General features: G+C 38.7%; 3 protein-coding genes across 3 annotated transcripts in view; 2 read left to right on the forward strand and 1 right to left on the reverse strand.

The window, feature by feature from the left end:
* The window catches only part of rgs7a (regulator of G protein signaling 7a), a 45185-nt gene extending 41678 nt beyond the window's left edge, over positions 1–3507 (reverse strand). The window contains exons 1-2 of the mRNA XM_063875636.1: positions 3290–3507; positions 2248–2366 (exon numbers count right to left, since the gene is read on the reverse strand). Coding sequence (XP_063731706.1) covers positions 2248–2325 — 78 coding nt within the window. The 5' untranslated portion in view covers positions 2326–2366; positions 3290–3507. The remainder of the gene's footprint in view (positions 1–2247; positions 2367–3289) is intronic.
* A 4303-nt stretch (positions 3508–7810) lies between these two features.
* On the forward strand, positions 7811–11031 carry LOC134858955 (ubiquitin-conjugating enzyme E2 D4-like). The gene is made up of 7 exons (XM_063875199.1): positions 7811–8020; positions 8972–9035; positions 9198–9229; positions 9555–9632; positions 9766–9871; positions 10445–10538; positions 10632–11031. The coding sequence occupies exons 1-7, from the start codon at positions 7997–7999 to the stop codon at positions 10675–10677; spliced, it is 444 nt and encodes a 147-aa protein (XP_063731269.1). The 5' UTR covers positions 7811–7996; the 3' UTR covers positions 10678–11031.
* A 1414-nt stretch (positions 11032–12445) lies between these two features.
* LOC134858784 (protein bicaudal C homolog 1-like) overlaps positions 12446–27795 on the forward strand; it is a 53372-nt gene continuing 38022 nt past the window's right edge. The window contains 1 exon segment of the mRNA XM_063874906.1: positions 12446–13039. Coding sequence (XP_063730976.1) covers positions 12847–13039 — 193 coding nt within the window. The 5' untranslated portion in view covers positions 12446–12846.

A 27795-nucleotide genomic window follows, 5' to 3' on the forward strand; every position in this document is an offset into this window, starting at 1 on the left:
TCATTAAGATGGTAATGACAGGAGTGGAGGGGTGGACAGGCGAGTGAGAAGGAAAGATTGAGAGAGTTAGAGGATGTAGTTATGCTCCCATTGGATAGACTATCAAACCACTATCTGCTGTCCTCAGCAAAATACCTCCCTCTGCTCAAATTACATAATCCTTCCACTACTATACACTATCAAATTGACTATCGAGTAGTTGGCTTGATATTAACATTTTGTATAACGTGTCCACTGTGTATCCATCAAGTTCCTGCACAGGATGTCTGAGCAGCGGAACGGATTATAAAAAGCGAGTTGCCCACTTGAGATTTCAGTTCAATTTGGGTTGCGCCACCTTTGCCAAGTCAACTTTATGAAAAGCATTTGGGGCATCTGTTCATCCTGGCGGTATACGCACGTCTACAGACAGATTCTCCTGTGATGGTAGTTTAAATTAAACCCACTCCGGAAACACAATTTCATCCTCGCTGCCCCGCACCATGTTCTTTCATTCTGCAGTGTATCTGGGTCAGCCAGTGTACGGAGCCAAGTTGTGGCCATGTGTGGTCAAGTGTTGAGAAGTGAAGAATTGGATGATGTAGGAAAGCTACAAGACTAAGATAATACTAATCCAACCAAACATTTGAAAACATACAGCTCCTTAAGTCTACAGTTCATCTTGCTTCCTAATAATTCATGAAAAAAAAGTACAGTTACTGAAGGTAAAAGCTGCATAGAGAACCCTGGTTACTTGCCTTTCTTATTTGCATACTGTGTACTACAGATCGTTCATGGCTCTATCGAAAAAGTAGGAATTTCAGATCAATAGCAGGAAAAGGGAAGAGACATCACATGTAATTGAATAGCTAGGAAAGCCCTCAAGTCAATATTTAATATACAACATGCAAGTAGTTTTCATGCCTTAGCATAATTAATCACAGTTTCATATGAACATGAAATGTAAAAGAAGTTCAGTAATTATTTAGCGACGTATATCTAGCTCCAGTATCTTTATTATTCATTGTTTCTTTGGGAAGATACTAAAAATAGTGACTTAGAAAATCAAAAGCAACCTTTCTGCTACTAGCATAGCGACACATCCAGCAAATCTAGTCCCACACAGGCAGTAATATTGCTTAACACGCTGTGAGTGCCATAAAAGACCGTCGATCTATGATATCATGCTAAGCGTATCCTCTTCCTGTTGTGCAGATGCTGTCGCAGATGGAATGGGAGCTGATGAGTGAAGAGAGAGATGAAGAAATTCACGTAACGCTTGAGTCATCAAGGAATAAAATAAAAAGACAATGATCACTCCATCCGTGAATTGGAAGTCAATGTTGCATTGCCCTTAAGGAAACGTCCACGTTAATACAGCTACACTTTAGGACAATGACAGCACCACCAGGGAGAAGAGGACTGCAAAAGCATATTTTCAGAATGGTTTATATTTAAGTTCATCTTAATTAGCTGTTTTTGTCAAGGGAGACAAAAAGATAAAAAAGGAAACGAGTGCACATATTGCACTGCAGGTGTTAAGGTTTCTAACGGAAATTATAATTGGACTTCAAGCCTCAAAGTAAACAAATGTTATCTTCCCTGCAGATTATTATATTAATAATCCGTTTGATGTTTTGAGCAGGATGCATTAAAGGTGTCTCAGCGGCCGTACACTCCCCCTCCCTTTCTCTACTGTAATTCTCTAATGTAGTCACAGATTTAACAGTGAAGAAAAACACCAGTAGCAGTGTAATGACTTGTTTCTAAAGCCTGTGGCTACATTTTGGTTTCATTAATGTGAGTCGGTTAAAAACCCATCCTCCGATATGTTAGTAATAAAAGCTGATGGTACTGTGCAACTGGATAATGTGTGCATGATTGTCAGGGTCTCACACTGGGTTTGTGTGTGTGTGTGTGTGTGTGTGTGTGTGTGTGTGTGTGTGTGTGTGTGTGTGTGTGTGTGTGTGTGTGTGTGTGTGTGTGTGTGTGTGTGTGTGTGTGTGTGTGTGTGTGTGTGTGTGTAGGCATGCTTTGAATATATTTGCATGTTGCGAGAGAAAAATGGCATGTTCTCTCCATGCTTTCATCAAACTGATGTAGCATTACAACCCTAAATCAACCATGGCGCAAGAACACTGTCTTGCCATTAGTAATAGCAATTTCCATTGCACAGCTCATCATCAAGTAAATTGATGCAAGAGAGCCACACTCACACTCGCAAACAGACACACTTACACGTGCAGACTAAAAATAGCAGCTGCTTACCTTTCTGTACACTATCATGTTGGGGGACTCATCCGCTACCCCGTTGGTCCCCTGCCCACCGCTGTTGGTCTGTGCCATGATCCAGTAGGTAAATCTGCCACAGGAAACGTCAGGTGCTCCTGTTGAGAACAGAAAGGATATTTTTGATCCATTAGAAGAACAATGGAGCTTGAACGTGACTTACCCTCACCTTGTCTGGAGAAAACATTTTTACATAACCTGTGGCCTGTATCACCTTTCAACGTATTTGACATTTCCACATGGAACAGATGTGCAGCGCTCCGATTCTGCTACACGTGTTCACATTTCGCAAGGTCTGGACAAGGACATTATTTTTAAGATAGGCGGCTGATTTGCACAACATATGGTTGCTGCCGGTTCGATATGAATTCCAAGTGAATGAGGCAAAAGTTCAACTAGAAAGGCAGTGAATGGTGCCATGAAGAACTACTACTTTTTTGCTCATTGAGCACAAAATACGTTTATAATCATTTACTGTTTGTTGACATCAGATAATTCAGCAGCAAGTCTCAATTCCTACATGGCACCTTCTCCTCATTTTAGATTGTACTTGCAAGATAAGGTGATGTGAAGACCCGTACCCTGACAACAGTAAATGCAGTAAAGAAAAAAAAAACATCCTCCCTGGATGAGGTACAATGCAGCTTAGACATCCACTCTGGTAGAGCATCCATTGTCAAAACGTGCAAGATTTGGCAAATGCAACGGATATCGTTTGCAGGTTACAGCTCCATTATTCTTTCTTCCCCATACGACACCCACACGACATCTTTGGGAGGTTAAGTCTGCAACACTAAATAGCCTATAGCATGCAAACAGCGAAGTCATGAAACCTGCGCTTTACATGAGGCCATCAGCGCTACTATTTTGTGTTTTTTAAGCCCTTGCACGTATCAGCACCTTGGACAGCTGCTGCAAAACGCCCGCGCCCGTTATCGTCCCCTTTTCTTAATCACGAATAGCTTGTAAATACAGCGACAACACAGCGACAACGGTCACCGGAGGAGAAGGGGGGGCTTACCTGAAAAAACGCGCAACCCGTTATAGGAGTCCTGAATCCTTGCAGAGGTGGAAGCCTGGTCCTTCGCGTTCAGTATGTCAACTGGCAGACATAGGAATGCGAGGATTTTTCATTGGCAACGTGAAGAGGCAGACATTCGGTGGACACTCGGTGTGGTACAAGCTCTGTGTCTCTCCTCTCCTCTTCTCCAAACGATGCTGCTCAGAAGCACGGGCGCGCCACCGCCGTGAACGCGCATCGATCCATGACCAATGGCGTGTAAGGAATAAATTACAACCAGTTTTGGAGACATACAGCAATTTTTCCAGCTCAAAATGTACTGCTTTGCGCTGCAGTGATATGCTGGCCCTGAAAGCTATATATCAACAAAGGCAGTCTAGGAATATTTGGGCAATTGCAATTTTCATTAAAGGCCAGGAAGTGGAAAAACATATTAATTTGATTTAGCACTAAGTACTCATAAAACGTCCAGGGTACCTTGTGTTTAACTTGATTATTTAATGTTATTACTCCACTGCATATTCAGGGGAAAAAACTACAACAAGCAAATGAAATACAATGCCCTTATGCTGTAAATGTAATCACCCCACAATGTAGACAGCTAGATTTAGCTCCACCGCTGCCTGTAAACATTAAAGTGCGGATATGATAATGCATCAGTAAAGCTCTTATCCAATCATAAAATAATGTAACACTTACAGAGCTCGTTTTCATGCTTGGCGGTATTGTTATGCTTATACTTTAAGTGCATTTTTGCTGATAAGACAAAAAATGTAATGCAGGAAATGTAATTGAGCATTTTTTTGTACTGAATTTAGTAAAGGAATGCACATTCTGATACAAGGAGGGTCTTTGTACTTCATGTATTGCTGTCCTTGTCCTTGGCTACTGGTTTAACTTTCTCTGAGTCAAAACTCAGTGATGTGATCATGCGCAAATTAAAAAGATTAAAACACCTTAGAGATATTATTAATATATGGTTGAAAACTGCCTTGTTTAACAACTCAATAAGAACACCTTATACACGTTGGGTCTACATATGGATGCCAGGGAACTAAAGGTTGTAGTAAAAAGGTACATTTTTAAAAGATAAAAAGTGAAATGAATATCTTGTCATGTGGGCTAAAAACTGCATGTCGCTTTCACTATAGTTATTGCATGATGTCACTTTCATAAAAGCACCATTACCTACTTACATTCACCTCATTTGTTCATAAGAGCTTTGTGTTTTTGATACAAAGGTATTTTTCTTTACATAGCTACCTTATTTAAGACTTAAAATATCAGAACATACACATTTACACAAAAACTGAGCCACTTTTGTTGTGCCTTATAAAGTATATTTAACAATGAACTGTATTTATCTAAAATCTCAAGAATACAATGTGTGGGGATAAGAAAGTAAAGGAGAAATCATTTGCAAAACCAAAAAAACAACTACTTTTAGAAAATAATATAAGGGTTTTTTATTTTGGTTCTAATTGTAAAAAAGCAATTAGCAACACTTGAGGTCACATAAAGCTGCAATACCTTGCAATACCTTAGCATAATTGTAATCAGGAAGAAACCAGATTAGCATTTATTACATACAAATAGAATGTTTGTGCAGAGGAGTTGAAAAAGGAAAAATGTGACATGTATTTCACGCACATTGTAATGTAACTGGCAATAATAAAATGTTCAATATTAGCTACGTGTTTCTATGAATAGAAAATCTCTTAATTTGCTGCGATCTGTGGCTTTGAGGTACGCAGCAGTTCAGGCGTGAAAGATGGCAGATGTGCCTCTCGCCCCTATGTACTGTACTGTATGTGTCTGTGTGCCTGTGTGTCTTTCCCTTTGCTCTCTGGAGACTCAAGCTCTCTGCAAGATGGACCTAAATGTTGTGATGTACAACTAACATGGATGACCTTATAACAGCTTTCAAAGAAAGATAGGTAAGTAAGTCAAAGAACAATGCATCCTTTGGGATATAGAAAGTCATCAGATGTTCATCCCATCTTTGCGGTATTTCCTGTTTCATTTCTATCTGTTATGATAATCAGCTTGTTTCTGCATTAGCTTTTTGATAATTAGGTGTGTTGAAACTGGGTCATTTCTATCAGGCAAGTTTCCCAACTAATTTAATTCATCCTTAAAAATATGAAACCAAGATGCAGTTTTCATAATAATAGACCCATCTCAAATCTTACATTTGGTAGGAAATTATTAAGAAAGTTTCTTTAATGCAAATCGACAACATCATTAAGGAAATGCGTTTTAGACAACTTTAATTCTGGCTCTAGAGGCTGAAGAAAGTACTGATTAAGGTAATAAATTACTTTTGTTTCATTTAGAATAGACAAAGCATCAAGGCTATGTTTCAGGAAATGAATGCACCTTTTGATGAGCTGGAAGGCAGTCGCGTTGTCAATGTAGCCATGTTTTCAAGGTTTCAAGGTTTTATTGGTCATATGCACAGCAGATTCAACGTATATGTTGGCAATGAAAATCTTATGTCGCGTGCTCCTCCAACAACTCAACATACATGGTGCAAATAAGATAAATAAAATAGTGCAAAAAGAGAGAAGAATATTTACAATAACAACAATAAAGATTTGAGGATGTGAAATATATACATATGTGGAATACATTGAGAGTATTTAAATACTTTACTCTGTTGAATGAGGAGGTATGGACAGATGCATATATTATGTATAACAGATGTATATGGCAGATATGTATAATATATAGATATGTGTACTATAAACAGATATGTTGTTGACGTGTGTTGTTGACGTGTGTAATCCTGAAACACAGCAGATCACAATGACATGCAGACTTTCCGTGAGTTCAGTTCATGGGCCTCTTTTATCAAACCAACTGTATGCTACCTTCAAGACCCTGGACTACAAGACTGAAAGTCAGAGTTGGAAATGTTAGTGTTATAATGAAATCAGATTTGAGCTTCTGCAGCAACATTAGGGAAATAATTGCATCAGTCCATAAAAGACATAGAGAAATGTGTTTGTGCCTTCATCTCAGCAGGGTGGAATCAAATAACAGTCCCTTGTTTGGTCTTCTTAAGAGATCCCTGCAGCCCCTCCAGTATGCTGCTGCAGGAACTTTTCTTACATCCTTACTGGCCTCCTTTTAGTTACAGAACTGATTTTTAAATGATGGTTTAGTTTATATATCCTTATACAGCTTAGGGCAAAAATACATTTATGATATGCTCAAAGAAAAATAACCCACAATGCAGACCCCTTAGATCTTTTAGAAGCAGTCAGCTTGATGTGCCTCGAGTCAAAACCCAACAATATGTCGGATTTAGCCAAGACCAAAGAAACCAGATTCCTTATTACCCTCTATGCACCCCAATTTCAACCACTCTCAAATCTAAATGAAATGTTACGTTATTCACCTTAGATTGATTATATGCTCCGCTGCACTTATATTTTCATTATAACATTTGGGGACATTTATTACTGCTCTGAATTATTACTGTACTTATTACTCATGGTCCCTATGAGGAATATCTGTTAAACTGGAAGCTCGAACCGTAAGTGAAACATTGCAAAGTCTGCAGATATCTCTAGTATCAGTTGGGACTTTTGGATGCCCTAACCACCTTAGTAAAGATTGAGATGAGTTAAGCTGTTTACGTCCTGCATTATTTTGTTTTAATAACTAATCGTTTGTGTACTTTTGTGAATTAAATTCATCCTTTTTCAAAAATGTCAGCCTTCATTTCAATTGAGTTATTATTTGTATGTATTTATGGTAATGGTATCATCCATTGATCTTCCCTCACCTTTAACCCTCAAAAAGAAAGCAACCTCTCATTAGCAAAGCACATCATAGTCAGGTCTGGCATTTCACATACCGTAGGTTCCTTAAAGTTCAGACACCAGTGGTAACAGTGATGTTAGGGCACCTCATAAAGAAGGCCACTGTCTCTAATTCTGTAAATGCAATGAATAGATGGCGATGTACATATCCATGCAGGAACTACAGATGGACATTGGATATATATTGTTGTACATGGTCCCTGATATAACAAATGTATTAAAAGAAAAACAATCTAGCAGGGTTATATGAAATAGAAGTGCAGTGATAGCTAGACCCAAGATTTGTTTTAAATAGAGACTGTCTTTGTTAACTAATGCCACTTTAATATGAAGTTGTTGTTTTTTTTTATGTCAATCAACTGTAATACCAATCTTTTTTTCTGGCTTCAGGATTTATCTCTGCACAGTCTGTTATTGATCTTGTGGTATTTTAAGATTTTGTTCTTAATTTAACTGGATTTATTGGATTTACTACAAACAGTTTACATACATATATATAAGATAAGTGTATTTATTTACATTTATACATAAATGCTGATACATTAAAATATTTATTTACAACGTTTTTATAATATATATATATATATATATATACATACATAAATGTATATAGTACATGTATTCGGATTTATATATACAAATATGTATTATATACATTTTTATATATAAATTACTTTTCTGAGTGCGATAACGGAAAACTCAAATTCCCACAATGCACCGGTCCATTCTTCGTCGACGAACAAAAACGCGGAAACAAAAGAAATTATCAGTTTGTCAAAACAAATAACAACGAGTCGGCATAAAGTGAGCGTAGCTGTAGCTGTCAGCTCTGAAAGTTAAGACCACAGCTTCGTTTAACCGATCTGAAAGATTTCCCATGGCTCTGAAAAGAATACAGAAGGTAAGAATTCGTCCTGTTTTATTGAATGTACAGAAAAGGTTAGGGCGATGCGGAAACGTCGCTATAACGTTAGCCAGTCATCCGTCTAGCATGATAGCATCTGTTTGCTAATCTAAGGCGGTTGATTATCGTAACGTATCTACAGATTTTTGTACATTTTACGATAGATAACACTAAGTAATTCACACGGCAGTTTTTTTATAAGCGCGAGTCCGATTTTTATGTAACTGGTGATGACATTAACGCTACACGGAAGCCAGTTAGCGATAGCTTACGTTGAGCAGTTGTACTTAAATAAGCTAACTTCAAGCTAACTGGAAGCTAAAGCTGGCCTAGCAAACGAGCCGGGTGAACGCCCTGCACGTTTACGTTTCAGGTTTATTGTTAATATGAATTATTTCTCGAAGTTTAAGTTACTTGTTCGCTAACGTGAGTGTACTGTTAAACATACTATATTCTGGCCTTCAAGCAGCACATTTAACGTTACAATGCGACCACAGCTTTCAAACTCTTAACGTTTTTATTAACCGGTTTATTCCACTCAATTATTATAAAACCCAAACATGTACACTTTATAAAACAAAAAATCTACACTATATGCGGTTTTTGTAGCCCATGATGGAAAGGAGCTGGGAGAAGAACATATTATTATTTAACAATACTTATTTTACCTGCCAGTTAGTCAAATAAATACATTAAATGGATGCTATGTCAGTCACAGCTGCTTACAAATATAGCTACAGTAACATGAAACCAAAATCAAAAGTCATATAATCAAAAGCAAGTCAAAACGACAATCTACCATCAGCAAATAAGGTTACCTGACATCTTCCTACTTTCTAATTATTTTTTCTTCATACATTTTTCTTAAACATAAATATGTTCATATCATTTGGTAAAGATTGTACCCAAAAAAGGAAATGACATTTTGTATTGTTATTTTTTGTTTAGGAGTTGCAAGACTTGGGGAAGGACCCCCCTGCTTCATGTTCAGCTGGACCTGTAGGGGATGACTGTAAGTGTGAGAATACCTAACATTTCTTATTGTTTAATCTACCACTATCACTTTTATTATCAATACTGTTGTGTTTTTGCTGCAGTGTATGAGATGTAAGTACAACATCTTCATGCTAAACAAAGTTCTCACAGATTGTTTTATCATCTTTGTTTCTTCTAGTGTTTCACTGGCAAGCTACCATCACAGGACCGGTGAGAGTTTTTGAAACCAAGTTTCTTCTGGATCTCTAGACAATAGTTTTTTATGTTGACTTTACAACCCTTTCTGTTCTGTATGGAGAGCACAGACTGGCACACTCTAGCCTAGTGTTAGTCTCTAAAGCCAATGGCATTACTGAGACAATAGGAAGGGGAAATACCATAATGCCATTATGTAAGCAAAGAGAATCTCAAACAAATGAAAGAGAGAAAAAAATATCTGAAAACTATGGTTTCAATCTCCATACATATAATACAGTATTTTATCCCATACAGTACAAGGCATTATTTAACAATCCTTTTCCTCATTATTTTTCAGAATGACAGCCCTTATCATGGAGGAGTATTCTTCCTTTCTGTCCATTTTCCCACTGACTATCCCTTTAAACCACCAAAGGTAAGATTGTTTTTTCTCAAAGGTACATGACAGTCATTTTTCACTGTTTCCTGAACTTTTTTCTAATACAAACAATTAATCAAAACAATATTAAAAGGTGATGTTAGGCACTAATGCTTTGTTTTTTTCATAGCTTGCCTTTACAACGAAGATCTATCACCCAAACATCAACAGCAATGGCAGCATCTGCCTTGACATCTTGAGGTCGCAGTGGTCACCTGCCCTTACAGTATCAAAAGGTAACTTATCTCCATTTCACCTGTACATTTAAAGTGTAGTACATTACTACAGCACTGTGAAGAAAACGGATGTATCTCAGTTTAACTTTAAAGTCACAAAGAAATGTATTTTTTAAATATGATTTGCCACGCTTATGGTAAGTCAGGATCTCGGGCTAAAACACAACATGGAAAGGGAATGCCGAAGAAGGGTATGTTGAATTGGACTAAATATAGCCAGGAAGGGAAGCCCTGACCCTGCTCTCAGCAAAATTAGATTCTTCCAAATGAATGGTTTTCTGTCTCCATGGACACAGGTAACAGGATTTTCCGGGTTGATTTTCCAAGAATAAAACTTAGCTTTGTGCTTTTGACATTTAGAAAATTGTGAAATTGAAGGTTTTGTACTGTATAATTGGAGTGGGCAAATGGGGATGTTCAAAAGTTTAAGGACCTAAACTTATTGGATTTTGGATTTAAAGGTGCATGAAATGAAAGCTTGTTCATTTGTGTTTTAAATTGGAGAATAAGTAAAAAGTTGCTCAAATGAATTGAAACCTATTTGCATAACACTTCTTATTTTGTTCCTTCCAGTTTTATTATCTATTTGCTCCTTGCTATGTGACCCAAACCCAGATGATCCGTTAGTCCCAGACATTGCGCACATCTACAAATCTGACAGACAAAGGTGAGTACAAATGGCCAAAAATGTGGAATGAGGATAAACTTGAATCCATCATCTATTTCAGAAATACTCATCCTAGTTTTCTCATCTCATTAGGTACAACAAAGTAGCCAGGGAATGGACCCAGAGGTATGCAATGTGAGGGGCCGAAGTTTCAGCAACAACAACGCATCCCTGAACACCTCAAAATATGACAGTACTGTTTCAACTGCTCATTCACACTGGTTCTAGTTGAGGTGTTTTATTCGCTTGAAGCACTTTCTCTTCTTGGACTTTACTTGACTTTCCTGTTTTTACTGTTTTATTTTCCCCTTAAATTGGCGTCATTAATATTATTATTATTATTGGTTGTGGTGAGATGGCCTGATTTCTTTTAAGAGATATATATTGTACAAGACCATACTGAATTTATTTTTCATTATTTTGCATTAAAGACATTAACCAAGTGAATTGCAAATTGTTTCTTGGCAACTTGCATAAAAACTGAAACTATGAACCATTTGGCATTGAGTGTTTGATTCTGTGAACAGTACATTTCTGTTACCTACAAATTAGTCTGCCCTTACTTCTACTATTCACATGGCCACTAGGTGGTAGCCTTTACTTTTTACCACTCCTTCCTAGGCAGTCAAATATTCATGTTCTTCTTACTTTTAACTTAGGCCCATATACTGAGTATCATGTGGATAATGGCTTTTATGGTGTGGCAATTAAATTCAAATTAGAACAAATGTTCTGTCCATTTGAAATGATACCATCCATGGTAATCACCTCTACTGGTTGTACATGCAGTAATTAAGCAGCTCATGTCTTATGGATGTGTCTACATTACAATGCAAATGTGCTGATTTATTCATTTGAAAACTGGAATGAATGAATTTAATCTCTACATTGCTATATTGATGTGACCTAACAAAGGAGTACACAAATGTTTAACTGATAACCTCTTCCAGGCTATCAGAGTTAAACACCTGGAGATTTGTCGTCATTGAAATAACATTTTAAGTATAGATGAACTACCTTAAAGATTTTTGGGGGAATTCAGACTAAGAGCTCAAATGTCAAAGATATCCTACATTTTGAGAAATTTCTCAAGAGTAAAATCAAGTTTATGTGGTTTTCCTTCCAAATGAGCAAGAAATTGGACAAAAAAACAGGTCCTGCAGCAACTTGGTGATTTTGCTTTAAAATAAAACTAAGGTGTTCATATCAGAAGTCCAATGTGGCTAGGAAGTAAGAGTCATGGGTTTATATGAAGAACATCAATGGTATTACATCACTAACCACCGGCCTGGCATGCTTCTGCTGTGGAGGAAAAATACACCAAAACAAGTATTCTACAATAACATGTTACAGATGTGAAGAATGCCCAACACAAACAAGCTAAACTTAAACCAATATGTTTTCCTGAACCCAGCCAGAGAATAGTACTGGAATTGTATTTCTACAGGGACTTGCAAATCATTTATTGCATACATTACTGACTTCTAGGTTTTGTATAACTTTATTTGGCATTAGCACATAAACAATATATTTGGAGTGTGCCCCTTTTGAGTCGGTTTCACATACTGTATGATTGCTCAACATTTGTTTTGGTTTCTCTTTCCTGCATTGCTTCCCTTTACCCACTCAGGATGTGTAGTGTTTCCTCTACAAACCAATAAACTGGTTGCATGGGGTGTTATTATAAAGTGCTGGCTAAGTGGGGGGTAAAAGGCATACTCAAGCCAAGCCTGTCTTTATGCTTCATGGATTATTTGCATATATTGTGGTGAATTGACTTGTAATATACTCGTCATAGCTCATAATAACTGCTATAATTGGCTATAATAGCTTAACAGTTTCACATAAATGAGATATAAAAGTTGTCTCCTACAGACAGAAAAACTCCAGTAAATTGTGGAGACTTAACGGGAACCCTGAGAAGGAAGATGTGTGTTTTTTTAAAGTTTTTTTTTTAATGTTCCTGGGAGGAGCCCAGCTTTTTTTTACAGGGTGACACGTGAAACTTTCTCGAAGATTTGGTTGGTATGTTTGCCGTGTGCTGGTTCGGAGCTCCTTTAACTCCACACACGACCTATAGCGAGAGGAACCGTGTTCTGCTACCTATTTTTTAGGAAACTCTGCCTGTAATGGGGGAAAACGAAGGGGCTTAAAGAAACTGCAAGGGAAAGGTCTCAACCGCGCTGCAATGAGCCTGCACGCGGAGTGACGGAATTAAAAAAAAGCTTACAGAAGTGTACCCGCTTTGCTTCACCTCGAACTTTGTTTTAAAACGCAGTGGCCACTGGAGAAGTTGCTGAGCAGCGCAATGGCTGCCCAGTGCGACACTTTAAGCGGATACTTGCAGCAGTCGGACCAGGGCTCCAACAGCGAGCGCAGCGCCGACTCTCCCCTCCCCGGTTCAGAGGAGGATCTGAGCGGGCTCCATCCGCTGCCAGACCCGGAGTGGACCGAGGAGAGGTTTCGGGTGGACCGCAAGAAGCTGGAAGTCATGTTATTAGGTATGCTAAATACAGTAACTAATTAGAAAGTTAGCAGTACCCTGTACTGAAGTATTTTCCAGTATTGCTTTTACATTTGATATCCTGTCCACGTTTCATCTCCTGTAATTGTAGGCTGACGTTGTCTCCGAAGAACTGCACACTTTTGCAACCCTTTGACTGTTCTTTGTTTAATACTCGTAAAATGAAACTTAATGTGCATAATTACTACCCTTTGTAACCTAAAAATTGCAGGGTTCCGTTTTAGCATGGTCAGAAAAGTTGACCAGTTCACGTGCTTAACGAACCAGTTCACGTGCTTAACGAACCAGTTCACGTGCTTAACGAACCAATTATGCTTCAATTAGCTCTTGGCTTTCATGTGATAACATGTCAACATCAAAAGTAAGTTATTTGTTTACCAAGAAAGTAAGTTGCCTAATTTACTGCTACATTATGTGTACAATAAAAGTTTAATGGAAGGTTAAAAAGGGCAAAGACAAAAAACACAAGTTCTCTGCTAATGGTAGTAGCATGCCCCGACCACATGCTGTCGCTGCACAAACTGCCATGATGTGCATTTGTTTATAGTAATTGACCTAAACATGCAGTCTGCTTGCTTTTCAGTCAAACTTGGAAAGAGTCTGTAAAAAATATTTGACAAGTACATTGTTATGGTAGCCATTGATTCAGTGTGCCTCCAAACTAATCCCAGATTGTGTAAAAAAGTAAAATATAGTTGTTAACCGTTATCATTGTTGGCTTTGTTTTTGTGAGGCATTTGATTCACGTTGTGACATTTATTCTAATGTGTACACAAACTGTTGACAGGCTCATTAAGAGAGGTCAGTCTCTGTTGAGAGGCCCCCAGAAACTCACAGATTTCAACAGAAAAACGTTGAAAAATAGAGCCTTCAGGTAAATGGGCTATACTCTTTGTCATTTACACAAAGACAGCAAAGCAGCCAACAAATCGTTAGGAGGAACATCAGTCCTAATCATTCAGTAATAAAAAACATTTGATTCATTGTGCTGATGAGTAAATCTTTGAATTCCATCAGTGTATTTTTGGGATAAAGTTGTGTTTTCAATTAGTGACTAACTTTTGTGGTAATCGTCAACAAGCGTCAATTCTTGAAGTTGTTTCTCCTTTATCCTATTCAAACAGACACACGTAGTTCCCCTTGAGAATGTCCCAGTTGCTGCCTCGCTGCTCGGTACATTCCTCAAAGCTCCATGTCATCCCTAACTCTTCCAGGAAAACAACTTAACCAGAGGCCGGCCCTAAATCTTAGTGTCCCGTACAAACCGTGTGCTATGTCCTATAAGAGTCTATGTATGTGGATATGTCTGTGTTTTGTATAATCTATCCAGTCTACCGGTTCTTTCAAGTTTTGTTAGTTTTGTCTCGTATCTCTGCCAACATCTTGTTTTACGATTTCTGCATCATGACGTCATGGGGGACATTGCTCATGTTGACATTGCAGCTAGGGTTGTGGCTGCTGTCTCCTGGCCTTCTGGTCAGTTATCGGTTCAGGTTTAAATACCATGCTATCTCAACTGTGAAACTGCTTTAACCTTTGGCTTCTGCCTGCCAGGAGGAGTCCAGGATGTCTGGTCGTATGTATGTAACTACACGGTCACATATGTTGAGTTTTGCACATGATCCTCCGATGAGTTCAAAAAGCAACAGAGGTATTCTAGGCTTGTTTCACTCACTAGATCAAGGACTGGACTGAAGGTGTAAATTAAAATCTGATGAATATGTATTTCAGACAGTTCCATTTGGGTCAGAGCTCCGTAACATCTGGCTCTGTTTTTGATTGGATGATCTTGTGACTTTAACACGGTACATCATGTTCTGAAGGCCACAATCTGGATTCTCGTGAAATAATTTAATGGGTAATCCAGTGTATTTTTGCTCAGTGTTTTATTGTCTGTGAATGTATCCCTGGCTTCTATTTTCTGGAAAATGAAAAGCGCTTCACCCTCGGCAAAGAGCCACAGGTCAACTCATGTTGCGTTCACTTCCCAAGCTAAAAAAGCTTAACACCTCGACTTTTTAACATATCCACGTAATGTGTGTGCGCTAGTTTGTGAAGAAACCAGATACAAATGAGTCTGCATCTACTTTTTTATAAACATTCAATCTGCCAGTTGTTCAAAATCAATTGAATAATTGGCCAAAAAGCTCATCAAGCTTTCTGCATTCAGTAATAAAATCTATATGAATAATATAAAACTAATAGCCTTCGTATTGGAGAAACCAATGGATATTTAGCTTTGCTGCTGAATAATCGTTAATGGTCTATAATTAATATTCAGTTGATTGACTAAGCATTGATGGAAGTATTGTTGCAGCTGAAATAAAAAAACTGTTTCTACAGCGTTTATATTTTTGGTATTAAAAGTGATCTTGATGCAAGGATTACATTTGATTGATGCAGTTTAATTTACTTCCAGTATATGATAATCTAGTTTATTGATCTAGTCCCTTAATGTGATGTCAACTGCACCAAACTCCTGATTGGCTGATCAGTGCATTAAATCAATTACCTTTGCTAAGAAGATGGTTCATTTCCATGATTAGGGTTTGTTTTGAGACACAAGTAAACGGACAAATACACCTGGAATGTGTGTTTGCCAGATTATAGCTTCTGTCATGCATCTCTTGGGGTAAGAGTTAGGGTCATTTAAAGGCAAGGCAACCTTTTACTGAAGGGCAATCAAGTTTCTCTACTGATGACAGACGCTCCATGATTTTATGTGCTGTCTTATGTCATAGAAGAGCTGCGATGTTGCTGTGAAATCTCTTTAATCCCATTGTATTTATGTCCCCCTCAGCATTTTTACTGTTTGGTTTTATTTTGATATGGCCAGGGAAATCTGATTTCCACTAAGTGCAATAATGCCAATTATATTGGCTTTTAGTCTAATGATAAAGCTGGCTGTACTCAGAAAAGGGATCAGTGTGTTACATCACAGGGCTAAAGAGCCATAAAGTCAGGGTTTGCATACATTTTGGAGAATAAAAAACCCTGAAGCACTCTGAATGCATTAAAATATGTTAGCAACTCACCAGCATCTCTCTACACCAAAGTACAATCTCAGCGCACACAACTACTCTTTTTTTGGGTTCAGCCATGTTTCATGCCCCTGCTCTTGCTCATTTGCATCAGGAGAAAATGTTCATAGTTTACTACTAAGCAATTACAACTTTATTGTCTCTCTCAATGGCAGGGACGTGGGTTTCTCGGCTTAAATCAGCAAATAGAGTGTAAACTGACAACAAAATCTCCCCCTGACAGCCATCTGAGTTTTACTGTTGTACTGTTGGCACCCTAGGATACAACAATCATGTTTATGGCTTGGATACCTCGACACAGGCATGAAAGCTTGAAAGATAGCTTTATGTGTTCAGGGAACCCTTTAAGAGAACTTGTGTGCCTTTCTTTTACATTCATTATGGAGTTAATAGATCATGAGCAAGTGTGGGAAAGAGGTAACATTTTCTCCAACTACAGTGATAGTGTCTAAATGTGCAATGAGGTGTTTTTTTAAAAGCAAACAGGCCCAATGTTTTCAACTATAGGTCAGTTTGCTGAACCTGGTTGTGGGTTTTCTTGCAAAGACCAGCAATGATGAGTCTGTTGGTGTTTGTGAGGGTGTTTGGGCCTGCTGCAGGGCCAGTGTTTGCTCACATCGTAACAACATGTTTGCCGAGTAACTGCAACAGCAACCTGCAATTAGGTTAAGTGAATCATTTTCTTCATTGAACTAATTTGTTTTCCCGCTCCCAAACCACAAGCTATTATTAGGTAGCTGAGTCTCAGAATGGGGAACACTGTTTAATAAGGTATTGAAAAAGTACAAGGCGATAACGGGTATTCTCAGTTTGTATGGATAATTTTGTCAGTGCTGTAATATTATATACAAGGGGCCGCTTCTTCACCTCACATACTATGTGTAGAGGAATATGATTGTAGTTGATAAGATATGTTTTTTTCACACACAATGTTATTTGTTGGAAACACAAAGTACAAATACATTAATCTGGAGGCCAGTCGAAACTCTTCCTCTGGGAGCGGAAATTTGCCCTCGTAAAAAAGTAATTATGATATTTGACTATTTTCCTCCTTTTTATTATTTAGAGGATTATTTTTCTGGCCACCATACCCACATAATGAGGGGAGTATGTGTGAGGGCCTCATCCTCCTCTTCCTCCTGGGTGCTGAGTAAGACTCACAGACAGGAAGCGAGTCTTGTGGGGAATGTGCTGCAGGCTTTCTCTTCTCTCTTTCGTTCTCCCCCTCTATTGCTCCCTCTCGAGCATTCGAACACTGCTCTGTTGTTCCAGCTTCCATCAGATCGTCTGTGGAGTTGTTGGACTTTCCCTGGTCTTTATCCTGACACTACAACACAATCCTCACCCTCTAACCTCGACAAACCCAGGCAGAAACATTATTGAAAACACTCCAGTAGCACTTGTGTTTTTGTATCTTGCACCTAGTTCTGCAGCTGTGAAGTTGGTATTGAACTGATCTCCACAATTCATTATTAGGTCAAATCTTCAAGTTTTTTGTTATTTTGCTGGTGCAGTTCTTTGTTTCAAGTGAATGCCTCTATATTCATCTAAAGTGAAATTAAAGATGGAGAGCTGGGAACTGTGAGAGAAACCTTACACAAACCACCTTTGGGAAAAATGCAGTGAAAAGTGGAAAACAATAGACGGTGCCAGCACTAGAGAGGAAAATCCTGTCTGATGTGTAAATGGTGAATTCCCTCAGATGAGGATGACATCTGTCACTTAGAAAAAATGATGATGGTTAAACCAGGTCCTGACTGGGTTCTGTACAAAATGTATGTGCGGGTTGTTAATGTACCAAAGCAGCAAATGTTCTTATTTCGTAGGTGTGAACCACAATGAGAGGAGTAAGGACTTCCCATTCATTTTTTTTCCTGTCACGATGAATGGCTGAGTGGGAGGGGTCCAGCATGGCGTACATTAAGTGGAATGCAAAATATATAGGGAAAACTCAGCGTTGGACTATAGAAGAATGAGTTAAATAATTCTCGATTCAAGAAACACTAAAGTTAGCTTGCTGGCCTTGCTACGTCCAGAAGTTCATGTTGAATTATTTGTGTCATATTATTTCCAAAAAACTCTTTCCCTTTTCTGTTTCTCACATTTTGAGAATTACTGCTGTAGCGGTCCAATGGAAACCATTGTTCTGCAAACATTCTACTTGAACTTGAGACCTCACTTCTATGCATGTAAATATATTATAGGGACAAAAGATTGAATCGACTTAATGTTATGCAGACATTTTTTTACCTGCACACTGCCAGCGACATTGGAATGGAAAGCAGACGCATATCAGAACATTCAAAGAGGTAATGGATGGTTGAACTTCATGTATTTTGCCAGTCACTGGGCTTGCTCAGTACCTTCTTGCCACTTTCCCCCTCTCTCTCCTTTTCTCTCTCTTTCTTCAGATTTTACTGAAACATGCTGATACAATTATACAATTCTATTGGACTTTGCTTACGCGTTGAATTCCTTCATCCTGGGCATGATGAAGCTTTCAGGAGCTGTAATATAATTGAGCTTCAGTCGGCGGAAAAACCTGTAATTCATTACTCAAGAAAATAAAACCAGGGGTCCTATTTCAACCGTCCGAATGGAGCTGGAGTGCTCTGACCCATTTCGCTGCCTGTAAAAGGGCTGAAATGAATACCTGTTTTTCCACGTCCCTCAAAGCTCTTTTTCTACAACCCTTTTCAAAGTGCAGATTTACATTCTGTCTGGTTTGCGGTTGCTATTTTAGAAACTTTTCTGGGGGGGGCACCCCTGACTTATCCAGCACGCGTGCGCACTCACCACATACACATACATGCAGAAAGACACAGACACACACACCACCCAGCCCTTAACCACTCCCCCCAAGAGCTTTCAGTGTTTATCTTTGGAGAACCTCGGGTTTTGGTTTGTTGTTCTCTCTCCTTATTCAACATCCAGTACAATCTGCCTTTTCTCCACTTGCCTTGATTGTAGAAAAAGCATGATCGAGCACTAGCTGTTGCCAGAATATTCTTTACTTGAACCAAAAAGAGAAAGAATGGAAAAACGTTAGTCCATGGGCAGGGATTTCATAAAACACTATAGCTGAATTATGTTATGGATGAACTACTTCTATATCTACATATCATGGCGATGTAACAGACGTAGGATTCAAAATCCGGTAATCGAGGAATTCCCATCACTAAAATCCTGCACAGATTCCTCATGTCTCTTTTTAAAGGAGATAAGTACGCCCCCCTGATTGAAATGAATGTGAAATGTCAATGATTTCCCAATAGCACGATGTAATGTTTACAGTGCAACCCTCTGCCTGTTAAGTGAGACTGACTCCCTATGCTCCATGGGGGATCTAACACAGCAGATACCAGGCACCAGGAATGCACAGCGTTGTGTAATCACTTTCAGCGTTCTCACAAGGGAGATAAAGGAAGAGAGGATAACCCAAACATATTACCAACAACAGCTTGATATAGTATTTCCTGGACTGCAAGATCCTACTGTAAAGATGCTCCTCTGTATATAACATTTGCTGTTGATGTGGAGCCATAACGAACCGTGTGCCTCATAATGTAAAACCGTTTAGGAAGGCTGTTCTATACAACTTAGGGACTATTTCTAATTACGTGTAGACCTTCCCATTCGTGTGACCCGGGGTTGGTGAGTCTGGTTTATCTAGCAGGCTGTCATCATCTGCCAGAAAGTAACATTTGGCACTTAGTGCATTTATTTGATAAAACAGTTGCTTGGCAACCATTAAGGAGTTGAGAGAGGATAGATGAGCAGTTTCGAGTACAGAGGGAGACGTCTGCGCACAACAGAAATACGATGACAGTTTGCTATCTTCGGTTACCAAAACTAGTGAACTGCAACTGTAAATGAGCACTCAGTATCACAGCTGTCATTACATATTTAATCATTCAAGACATGAAGTTAATAGTGAACAACATTTGTGGCTCTTAACTCTATCTTAACTTTGATAGAAAAACATGGAATAGCTGGCATTTTGAGCATAGTAATGAATTATGTTTATCATTTATTCTTCAGACTCTGGGCATTATAATGTAATTTGTAAAGAAACCAGCCCTGGTGCCAAGATAAAAGATGTTGCACTGTGCCGCAGACTCATAGCACTCTATTTATTATCCCAGACCACTTCACAAGTGTCCATAGCAAGTGTGAAGTAAATCATATAAAGCAATTATTAGGGTTAACAAGTGATCTCACATGACAGATAAATGGCATACCAGTGTAATCCCAAACGATTTGTAGAAGGAGTAATATTTGTCTGTCACAGACATATTAAAGCCTCCCATTTCTCCTTTAGCATAGATAAGAGGTGTTGAAAGCACAAAAAGCTTCTCTGGCTAGCGTTCACATGAAAGATCACGTAAAGAAAACAGCCGGTTCAGCTGTAACTGCAAACCTTACCAATCCTTGCTTGTTGATTAGATACCACTGTAGTCTTGGAGAAGCAGTTAAAGATTTTGTCAGGCGCTGAGGGCTTTTGTTTAGGGGCCAACTTGCATAACGTATGCCAAAGCAGTTCTCAGGGAATCTTAAGTGTTGGCTTTTGTCTACTTTCATTTAGACGGCAACCCTATTGCTCCCAACTGCGTGTCAGCTGCAAGGTGATACACTTGAAACATCCCGTCTTTGAAGTGAGGCGTGATTGATGACAACTGCCCCCCACCCTGCGTCACTGCATGACAACCTGACTGAATGCTAATGAATGCACTGTTTCCTTTATAGGCTAAAGGCTTCCAAACTGCCTTTTGGATTTTAATGACTGTGTGTCTGAGCGCTAGAAATGAATATGAAAAATGTGAGACATTATAAATTCATCAATCCTTAGTGATTTTTCTACAATATTTATGAAGAAATATTGTTTTTGTATGCTTTGACAGGAAATGATGCAGCCAAATCATTGAGGATCTGCTTTATTGCAATATTTACAGAGTTGATGCCGTAATTGTTGCAGTAAATCCGACATCCTATCTCCAGGAAATATGCAGACATACTGTATATCAATAACGCAATGTAACAATACACACAGATATAGAACTTTCATCCTTTTTCTGAGCCTGAATGAGTAATACAACTATTCATGGCTACGGATTTAGCTGTTAATAGGTCAGCAGGTCTTTCTCACTTTTCCATTAAACTTTAATGACAAAATGAAGGTTAAGTTTTGGCTGGAACATCTGGTGTCAAACACAAAAAGTTGTTGATTGCGTATTGTTTATATATCCTGAAAACAGCCATTCTGTTCACAATGGAAAAGTTAACAATAATGAGCATGGGTGCTTACCCAATGACTTTCCTTCATTGCGTGTGTGTTCGTGTTTTGCTACGTCTCCGAGGCCCTCTTTGTAATATCATGTTGAAACCGCTGAGAGATGCTGCGTCAAGGGAGGGAGGGGCATTGGAGAGCTGGTGTGAAAACATGATGCTCTCCCGCTCTCAGTTAATATGGTAAAATGTAGTTCTTCCATTCTAGCCTTTGGGATCACCGCCAGGCGGCTCATAAGTCTCTCACAGTCCTCTCATTTTAGTAAAAGCATGTGAGTAGAAGCTGGACCGAGACATCAACCTTTCCTGGATTAGAGTTGTCATATGTTATGAAATGATATCCTGGGGGAAAAGGAGTTGTATAACTTTTCTCATTTAAATACCTGCGTGTACCTTTTCTCTGAATGTCCCTAGCTTCACCTTAAGTCCTCTTGTGATTATTGCCAGTGCAGAGGATTTTGTCTAAGCAGCTCTGTAAATGTAGAGATTTAGCCTTTGGGGGGGCTCTCTTAGCTTTTTTGTACTCTAAAAAGCTCCTGTCTTCATAGAAATCCTTTGACGAGCTTGATAATTCTGGCACAGCACATATGTTGGGTTAACTAGCTGTATAAATTCCCCTTTATTATATGACAGTTATTGAATGAGTCACTGATATAGCTTGTTGAATATAAATGGATATTGGCTTACATCTGAGCTATGAGGTATTTGCCCTGTTGTTATTGGAAAGTCTTTGTGGATTTGTCCACCTTTCCATTAAACCTGTATAGCGTACTGAAACTGATAGTCAAAATAGTCATGTCAAGATGTCTCATTTGGTTTTTAGGGGCCTGCCTGTATTGTTTGCTTTATTGTTGCATATGTTGATTACAGCCATGACTGTACGGAACAACACTTTCTCCAATGTCAAAACAGTGGAATCTCCCTAAAAGTTTGTCTGTCCACAAAATAATGGACACCAGACCCTGCTCCGTCTACTATCATCGAGTCCTTTATGCTTTTACACCTTCCACCTCTCTCCGTTTGTAAGTTCAGTGACAGATACATTCAATAATTACATGGAAAGAATTACAGGGTGTAGATCCGATTAACCGTAGCGGTCATGTTTGCTTTGTTGAAATTATTAGACAATTGAAATAACTGCCTCAAATTAGTGCCCCATTATTTGCTTCATGTTTTTGAAAGAACAGCAGAGAGCAGAATTGATTGCAACATGTGATGTGTGCTCAGGGCTCTTGTGTAGTTTTTCAACTGTGATGTCTGTACAGTCTGCTGTGCTGGAAGGGAGGAGTGCTGCATTGTCCTCGTATAACCTGGGCCCTATTAGACCATTGTAGCACTTCAGAGACAAAGCATTTTTGATACAAATCCGAGGTACTAAACACAGTAAAATATAAAAAAGTATATCAAAGTAGGGATCTTTTTTTCAACACTAAGTCTTGAAGGCTATAATTTAAATGTGGTTTCTCGGTTGACAGACACAATAATAGGCTGTTTGGTTCTCTAAGTTATCAGGCATAAGCTATGCATTTTTGAGGTAAGATGTCTGTCAACTATTTGAGAAAATAAGTGAAACTAATTTAAAGGATCTTGGAAGAATACAATGTGAATTTGAGAGCCAGCATTTTTTTGATGTTGTGGTTTCAGCATTTGAAAAGGGTTGCAAGTCAGCAGCTGACATTCAAATGGGATATGCTGATCTTGAAAGCAACAATAACTTTTAACATAATCTGTCAGCATGGATCACAAAATATTTGCTATGTCAGTGAACTCAAACGTGCAAAACCATCATGGCGATTTTTAAGTGATATCAGATTGAACTGCAGTCATATGTTCATGTTCACAGTTTTCTGTTTGGTAGAGGAATTACTTTTTCTCTGACCACAAATTGATACTGAGTTATGAGCAGCTTACTTGATAGCACTCGACCAATTTAAATTGTGCTTCTTAACATTGTCAGGGCTAATGATTGTCAAGAAAAAATTCAATTTATTCCAGAACTTCTTGACAAAACTCAGGCCTACATTACCCATAATGCAGTTGAATCCCTGACAGCTTAGTCATAGATTTGTTGTGTTATGCGAGTAGTGGTCCTGAGCTGATGACCTCAAGCAGAGATAAGAAGTGGGCTTCAGAGGAAGAGCTAACTATGTCCACAACCCCAGATTAGTTTCATTTTCAAATTTAGAATTTCAACATCTTAACAGGTCATGTTGAGAAGACATTGTCTACAGTTTTTTTCTGTAACTCCTCTTACAACAACCTGTGTAGCTGCGATGATCACTTACCGGTTCTTAATCCCACAACAAAGCTCTCATTGGCTCAGTTTTCAAGCAGGGAAACAGTAGATGTCTTGAACCAGGCTAGTGCTTGTGGTAATGAAGGAGGTATGTCTGCCCTCAAGATAGCTACAAGAGCTTCAAGTAGCTCTTGCCTTGTAGCAAGTAAAGAGCAAATCCTAAGTCAAAAAGGTTGTCATTGATTTTTTTTGGAAGCTTAACTCCTTTGTACCTTTTGTATCCTGTAGTACACTGAGCATTTAGAACAAGTCGTGTCCCAAATCTCATAGCAGACACCCTGCTGTCTCTGCTCAGGGTTCTCCCACAGCCGGCTTACACGCCACACGTGCCAACAGGATGTTTTGCTCTCAGCACATGCTTCATGTTTTCACTCATGTTCCATATCGGATTCCTTTCGGGTTACTGCGCTCGCATGCCCAAAATGTTTTTGCATTTGTTTGTGAGTCTTGGTTTGCAACAACTCAACACATTGTATTACCCAATTGTGTCCTGACTCATGCAATTAGGCCTCATTTAACCTTAGCGTTATGACTTCTGATCTGACAATACTGACATAGTGAAACAGCAAACAACTTTTTATAGTCTGTGTTGTTTTAATTAATCAGTTGGCTTCATAGGCTGATTGGAGGAGAAGATTCTCACATGTGCTCATGTTTAGGACTGCATCTCCCACTAGAGGCAAATCTAATACTTAAAGGAGAATTCATCATGTACAGTAATGCATGTATGCATGTTTAATGAGGAGAAGTGACTGCATGTAGCTCTCTGCAATTGAGTGGTCCTTTGGAAAAGTGTGGATAGATGCCGTCAAAGTATTACAGCATTACGAACTCTGAGTGCAGCTGCAATAGACATTTTAATTCACTGGCAGGGTTTTTCAACTAGTATTAAAATATAGTTATCAATGCTAACTGCACATGCCCGCCCTTTTGGTTGGTGATGTGTGACGTTAAGTTAGTGGCACTAATCATTGTGCTTTGTTTGCTGGGCGTTATAGGTGCAGTAGGTTTACTCTGCCTGACTGCATCGTCATAACTCGAGGCAGAGAAACAGCAGAAGTTGTTTTACTTTCTCCTTTTCAGTAACTGTTTTCTCTGTGAATAATAACAGACCTCTGTTACATATCCAGTAAGTATACAAATCAACTGCAGTTTAAGTGGAGCGTATAATGCAATATACTGTAGAATTCAAAGTTTCAAATCATTACTTCTTATGACCTGTTTGTTAGCACATTTGATCTAGCGCACCGTGTTTTATATCTGCCTTTTATAATTGGGTCCTGACAGAGTTAGAGATTTGCTCTTGATACTTGATGAAAGAATTACACAGAGAAAGGCCCAGTGGCTCTACTAACAGTCTGTTGGCTGTTGCTACACTTTTTTGTTTGTCTTAGTTCTTACAGGAAACGCTAAGTCTTTTTTAAACTTGGATAACTTCAGGCCACCTAAGAACAGAGATGTTCAGTCAGAGCTGGTCTTTGTCATCCTACATCAAAGAGGAAAGTCATCTTGACTAAATGTTGGATGTAAACACTTATTACTACTTAGGATCATTTAGATTTTTACTATCAGCTAGTGCTGTCACTAAGAATAACTCTTAATATAGGTTGATCTGTTGGTTACTGTTTTAGTTGTTTTTGTCATCCTTTTAGTGTCTGTCTATTTCCCACAGCTTCATATTCCTAACCTTCAAAGTAAAATATTTTGATGGGGATTTTATTTACATCATAAACTCAGTTACTAACACAAACAATCAATTGTAGTTCCATTTTATCTTCAACCACAAACAAAGACTCTTTTCAGCGATAGCACAAACACGTTTAGATTTTGAATGTGTGATAAACTCAGTCCTCATCAGTGTTTACGGCCTGCTGCATGCCTTTTCCATTTACTTCACTATTTCTGCACAGCATCTGGCTGTCAGCCGAGTGAATCACTGTGTGCATCAGCCACTCTGCAAAATTACTGTAATTTAAACAAAAAATCTGAGGCCCTCGAAGCAGCTAAAGAGGAATACAATATTGCTTTAGCAACTTTGTTATTTTCCCTTGTGTGACATTTTCCATCTGTTGTTGTTACTCTTCCATGGAGTCCCGGCAGTTGGCATTTTCTTTGGACAAATGTGTTTCCAAAGCAAGCAGTCTGATGTCGCAGCTCAATGGGTTGGCAATATGTATTTTTACTTTGTGGGTGATGTTTTGAATTGGATATTGTCTTATTTAAAGAGGTAAGCGATATAGAGTGATAGTTGGTGGTGGTATTCCTTACACTTATGTGATGTCTATAAATAGGAACTCTGAAATGCTGTTGAAGTGTTTTTTCACCCTACATATAAAGCATTATTTTCTAATATAGATTCTTAATACATTTCCCTTCTGTTGATGCTATTCTATAGTTGAATGATGAGCAAAAGAGAAGCCAGCATCTGTTATCAGTGTAACGGGGTGGCTCGCGTTTGGTGTACACACATTTTATCTGAAATTGACTTACCCTTTGAGCCGCGGCAGAACAGTCACTTTGTCTTCATTAACAGACGCCTGCACTTGTTTAGCGGGCCGCGTGCATACAGTAAGTACAAGCATGTGTTAAATGCTCATGATGTATCGCCAAAGGCCGTAATGTCGGGTCTGGTGGAAAATGAAACCGCGTTCAGTGAGGCTTTTCATTTTCTGTGTTGGTGCCGGTGAAATGTGAAATTGATGGGTAAAGTCATACTGTAACAATGCCTTTGACATCCAGGATTCACATCATATAAACTGCAGTCCATTTGTAAGGAGCTACAGTGTGTGTATATGTATGTGTGTATATATACATCTATGTACAGTTTAAATATGTTCATTGCATAATAGAAAACATTCCCTCTTTCTTCCCTAGCTGATACTTGATGATAAATGTTCACAGTGCAACAAATATATACTTTTTAGTTTCATAATTCACCCTACCCAAACTACTTACTTCACTATTGATCAATTTGGTCAGTAAAACATAAAATGGGGACAAAAGGCCATCATAATTTCCTAAAAGAACATGTAGACCTCTTCAAATAGCTTGTTTTTGTACCCACCAAAAGTCCAAAACATTATTGAATGAAGATATTGAGTTTCCCTATCATATTAGACAAAAAGAATCAGCACATAGTTACAGTTGCAAAGGGGTAACTAGATATGCCTTAGCCTTTTTGCATCAGAACTTAAACAGTTAATCAGTTGTGAAAATAGTTGCTGATTTAATTTCCGTTTCACTTGATTGACCAACGTTGCTCAGCCAACGCTAATTTAAATGTATGCAGTTCAACGGTTCATTGGATGTAAAAGCATTGTCTTCAGAGCATTACTTTGGTTTTCTTATAATCATAACATAGTTCTTGAGGCCAGCCTTTATGCCTGAACTGTGCAACCCACAAGAGATATACTGCAGCTCCTGACCCAGATTCGCACAGACAGCAACAGATCCACCTCGAGAACGCTGACTGCAGTGCATCATTAAACTTCCCCGTTCTCCCAAAAGGCCGAGGAACATGAGAGTTCTCCTTGGAGAGCAAATATGTATTTTGCATCAACAGAGTGGCCACAGTTGAAAGGACTTGCAGATGTGTTGGAGCGACGACTACAGGCCTCATTGACTTTGGTAGTTGGCTCTCTTGTTTCTATCCAGCTTACCGTATCGGCTGAATGTCTTGGCAATTTCATGTGAAACTGTACTTTTCCTAAGTGCTTATTTTGTTTACAGGTGCTTTTGAGCTTTTCATATACTGTAACCCTCAATGGCCAAAGTGTAAAGAAGTGTGAAACGAACACCAGTGGAGCTAAGTGTGGTATGAAATACTTCATTAACTCTTTCTGCAACATACCCAAGTATTTTCACTTTATCCATCCAATTCGTTACACGGAAGCTGTTTCCCATCTCAAGGATTATATAAAATGACTTGGAGCATTCTACCTATGAGCAGTGTCAAGATCCGTGCCAAAAGCAATATCCAAAGAAATGGAGAGCCACCATAAACACTGCTCTGAGTGAGGATACTGTCACATTGAGGTGATGGATAATCGGTGTGTGATTTGGCTGTTAAGGTTACACTGCGTATAAAAACTGTGTTAGCTCTGGATTTAT

Source organism: Eleginops maclovinus, chromosome 22 (genome assembly GCF_036324505.1).
Source record: "Eleginops maclovinus isolate JMC-PN-2008 ecotype Puerto Natales chromosome 22, JC_Emac_rtc_rv5, whole genome shotgun sequence".
NCBI lineage: Eukaryota > Metazoa > Chordata > Actinopteri > Perciformes > Eleginopidae > Eleginops > Eleginops maclovinus.

Coding starts and splice junctions, on each gene's coding strand:
- LOC134858955 (XM_063875199.1), top strand. CDS start 7,997: ATGGCTCTGAAAAGAATACAGAAG. Junction 9,230..9,554: donor AAGCTACCATCACAGGACCG/GTGAGAGTTTTT, acceptor ATTATTTTTCAG/AATGACAGCCCTTATCATGG. Junction 9,872..10,444: donor TGCCCTTACAGTATCAAAAG/GTAACTTATCTC, acceptor TGTTCCTTCCAG/TTTTATTATCTATTTGCTCC.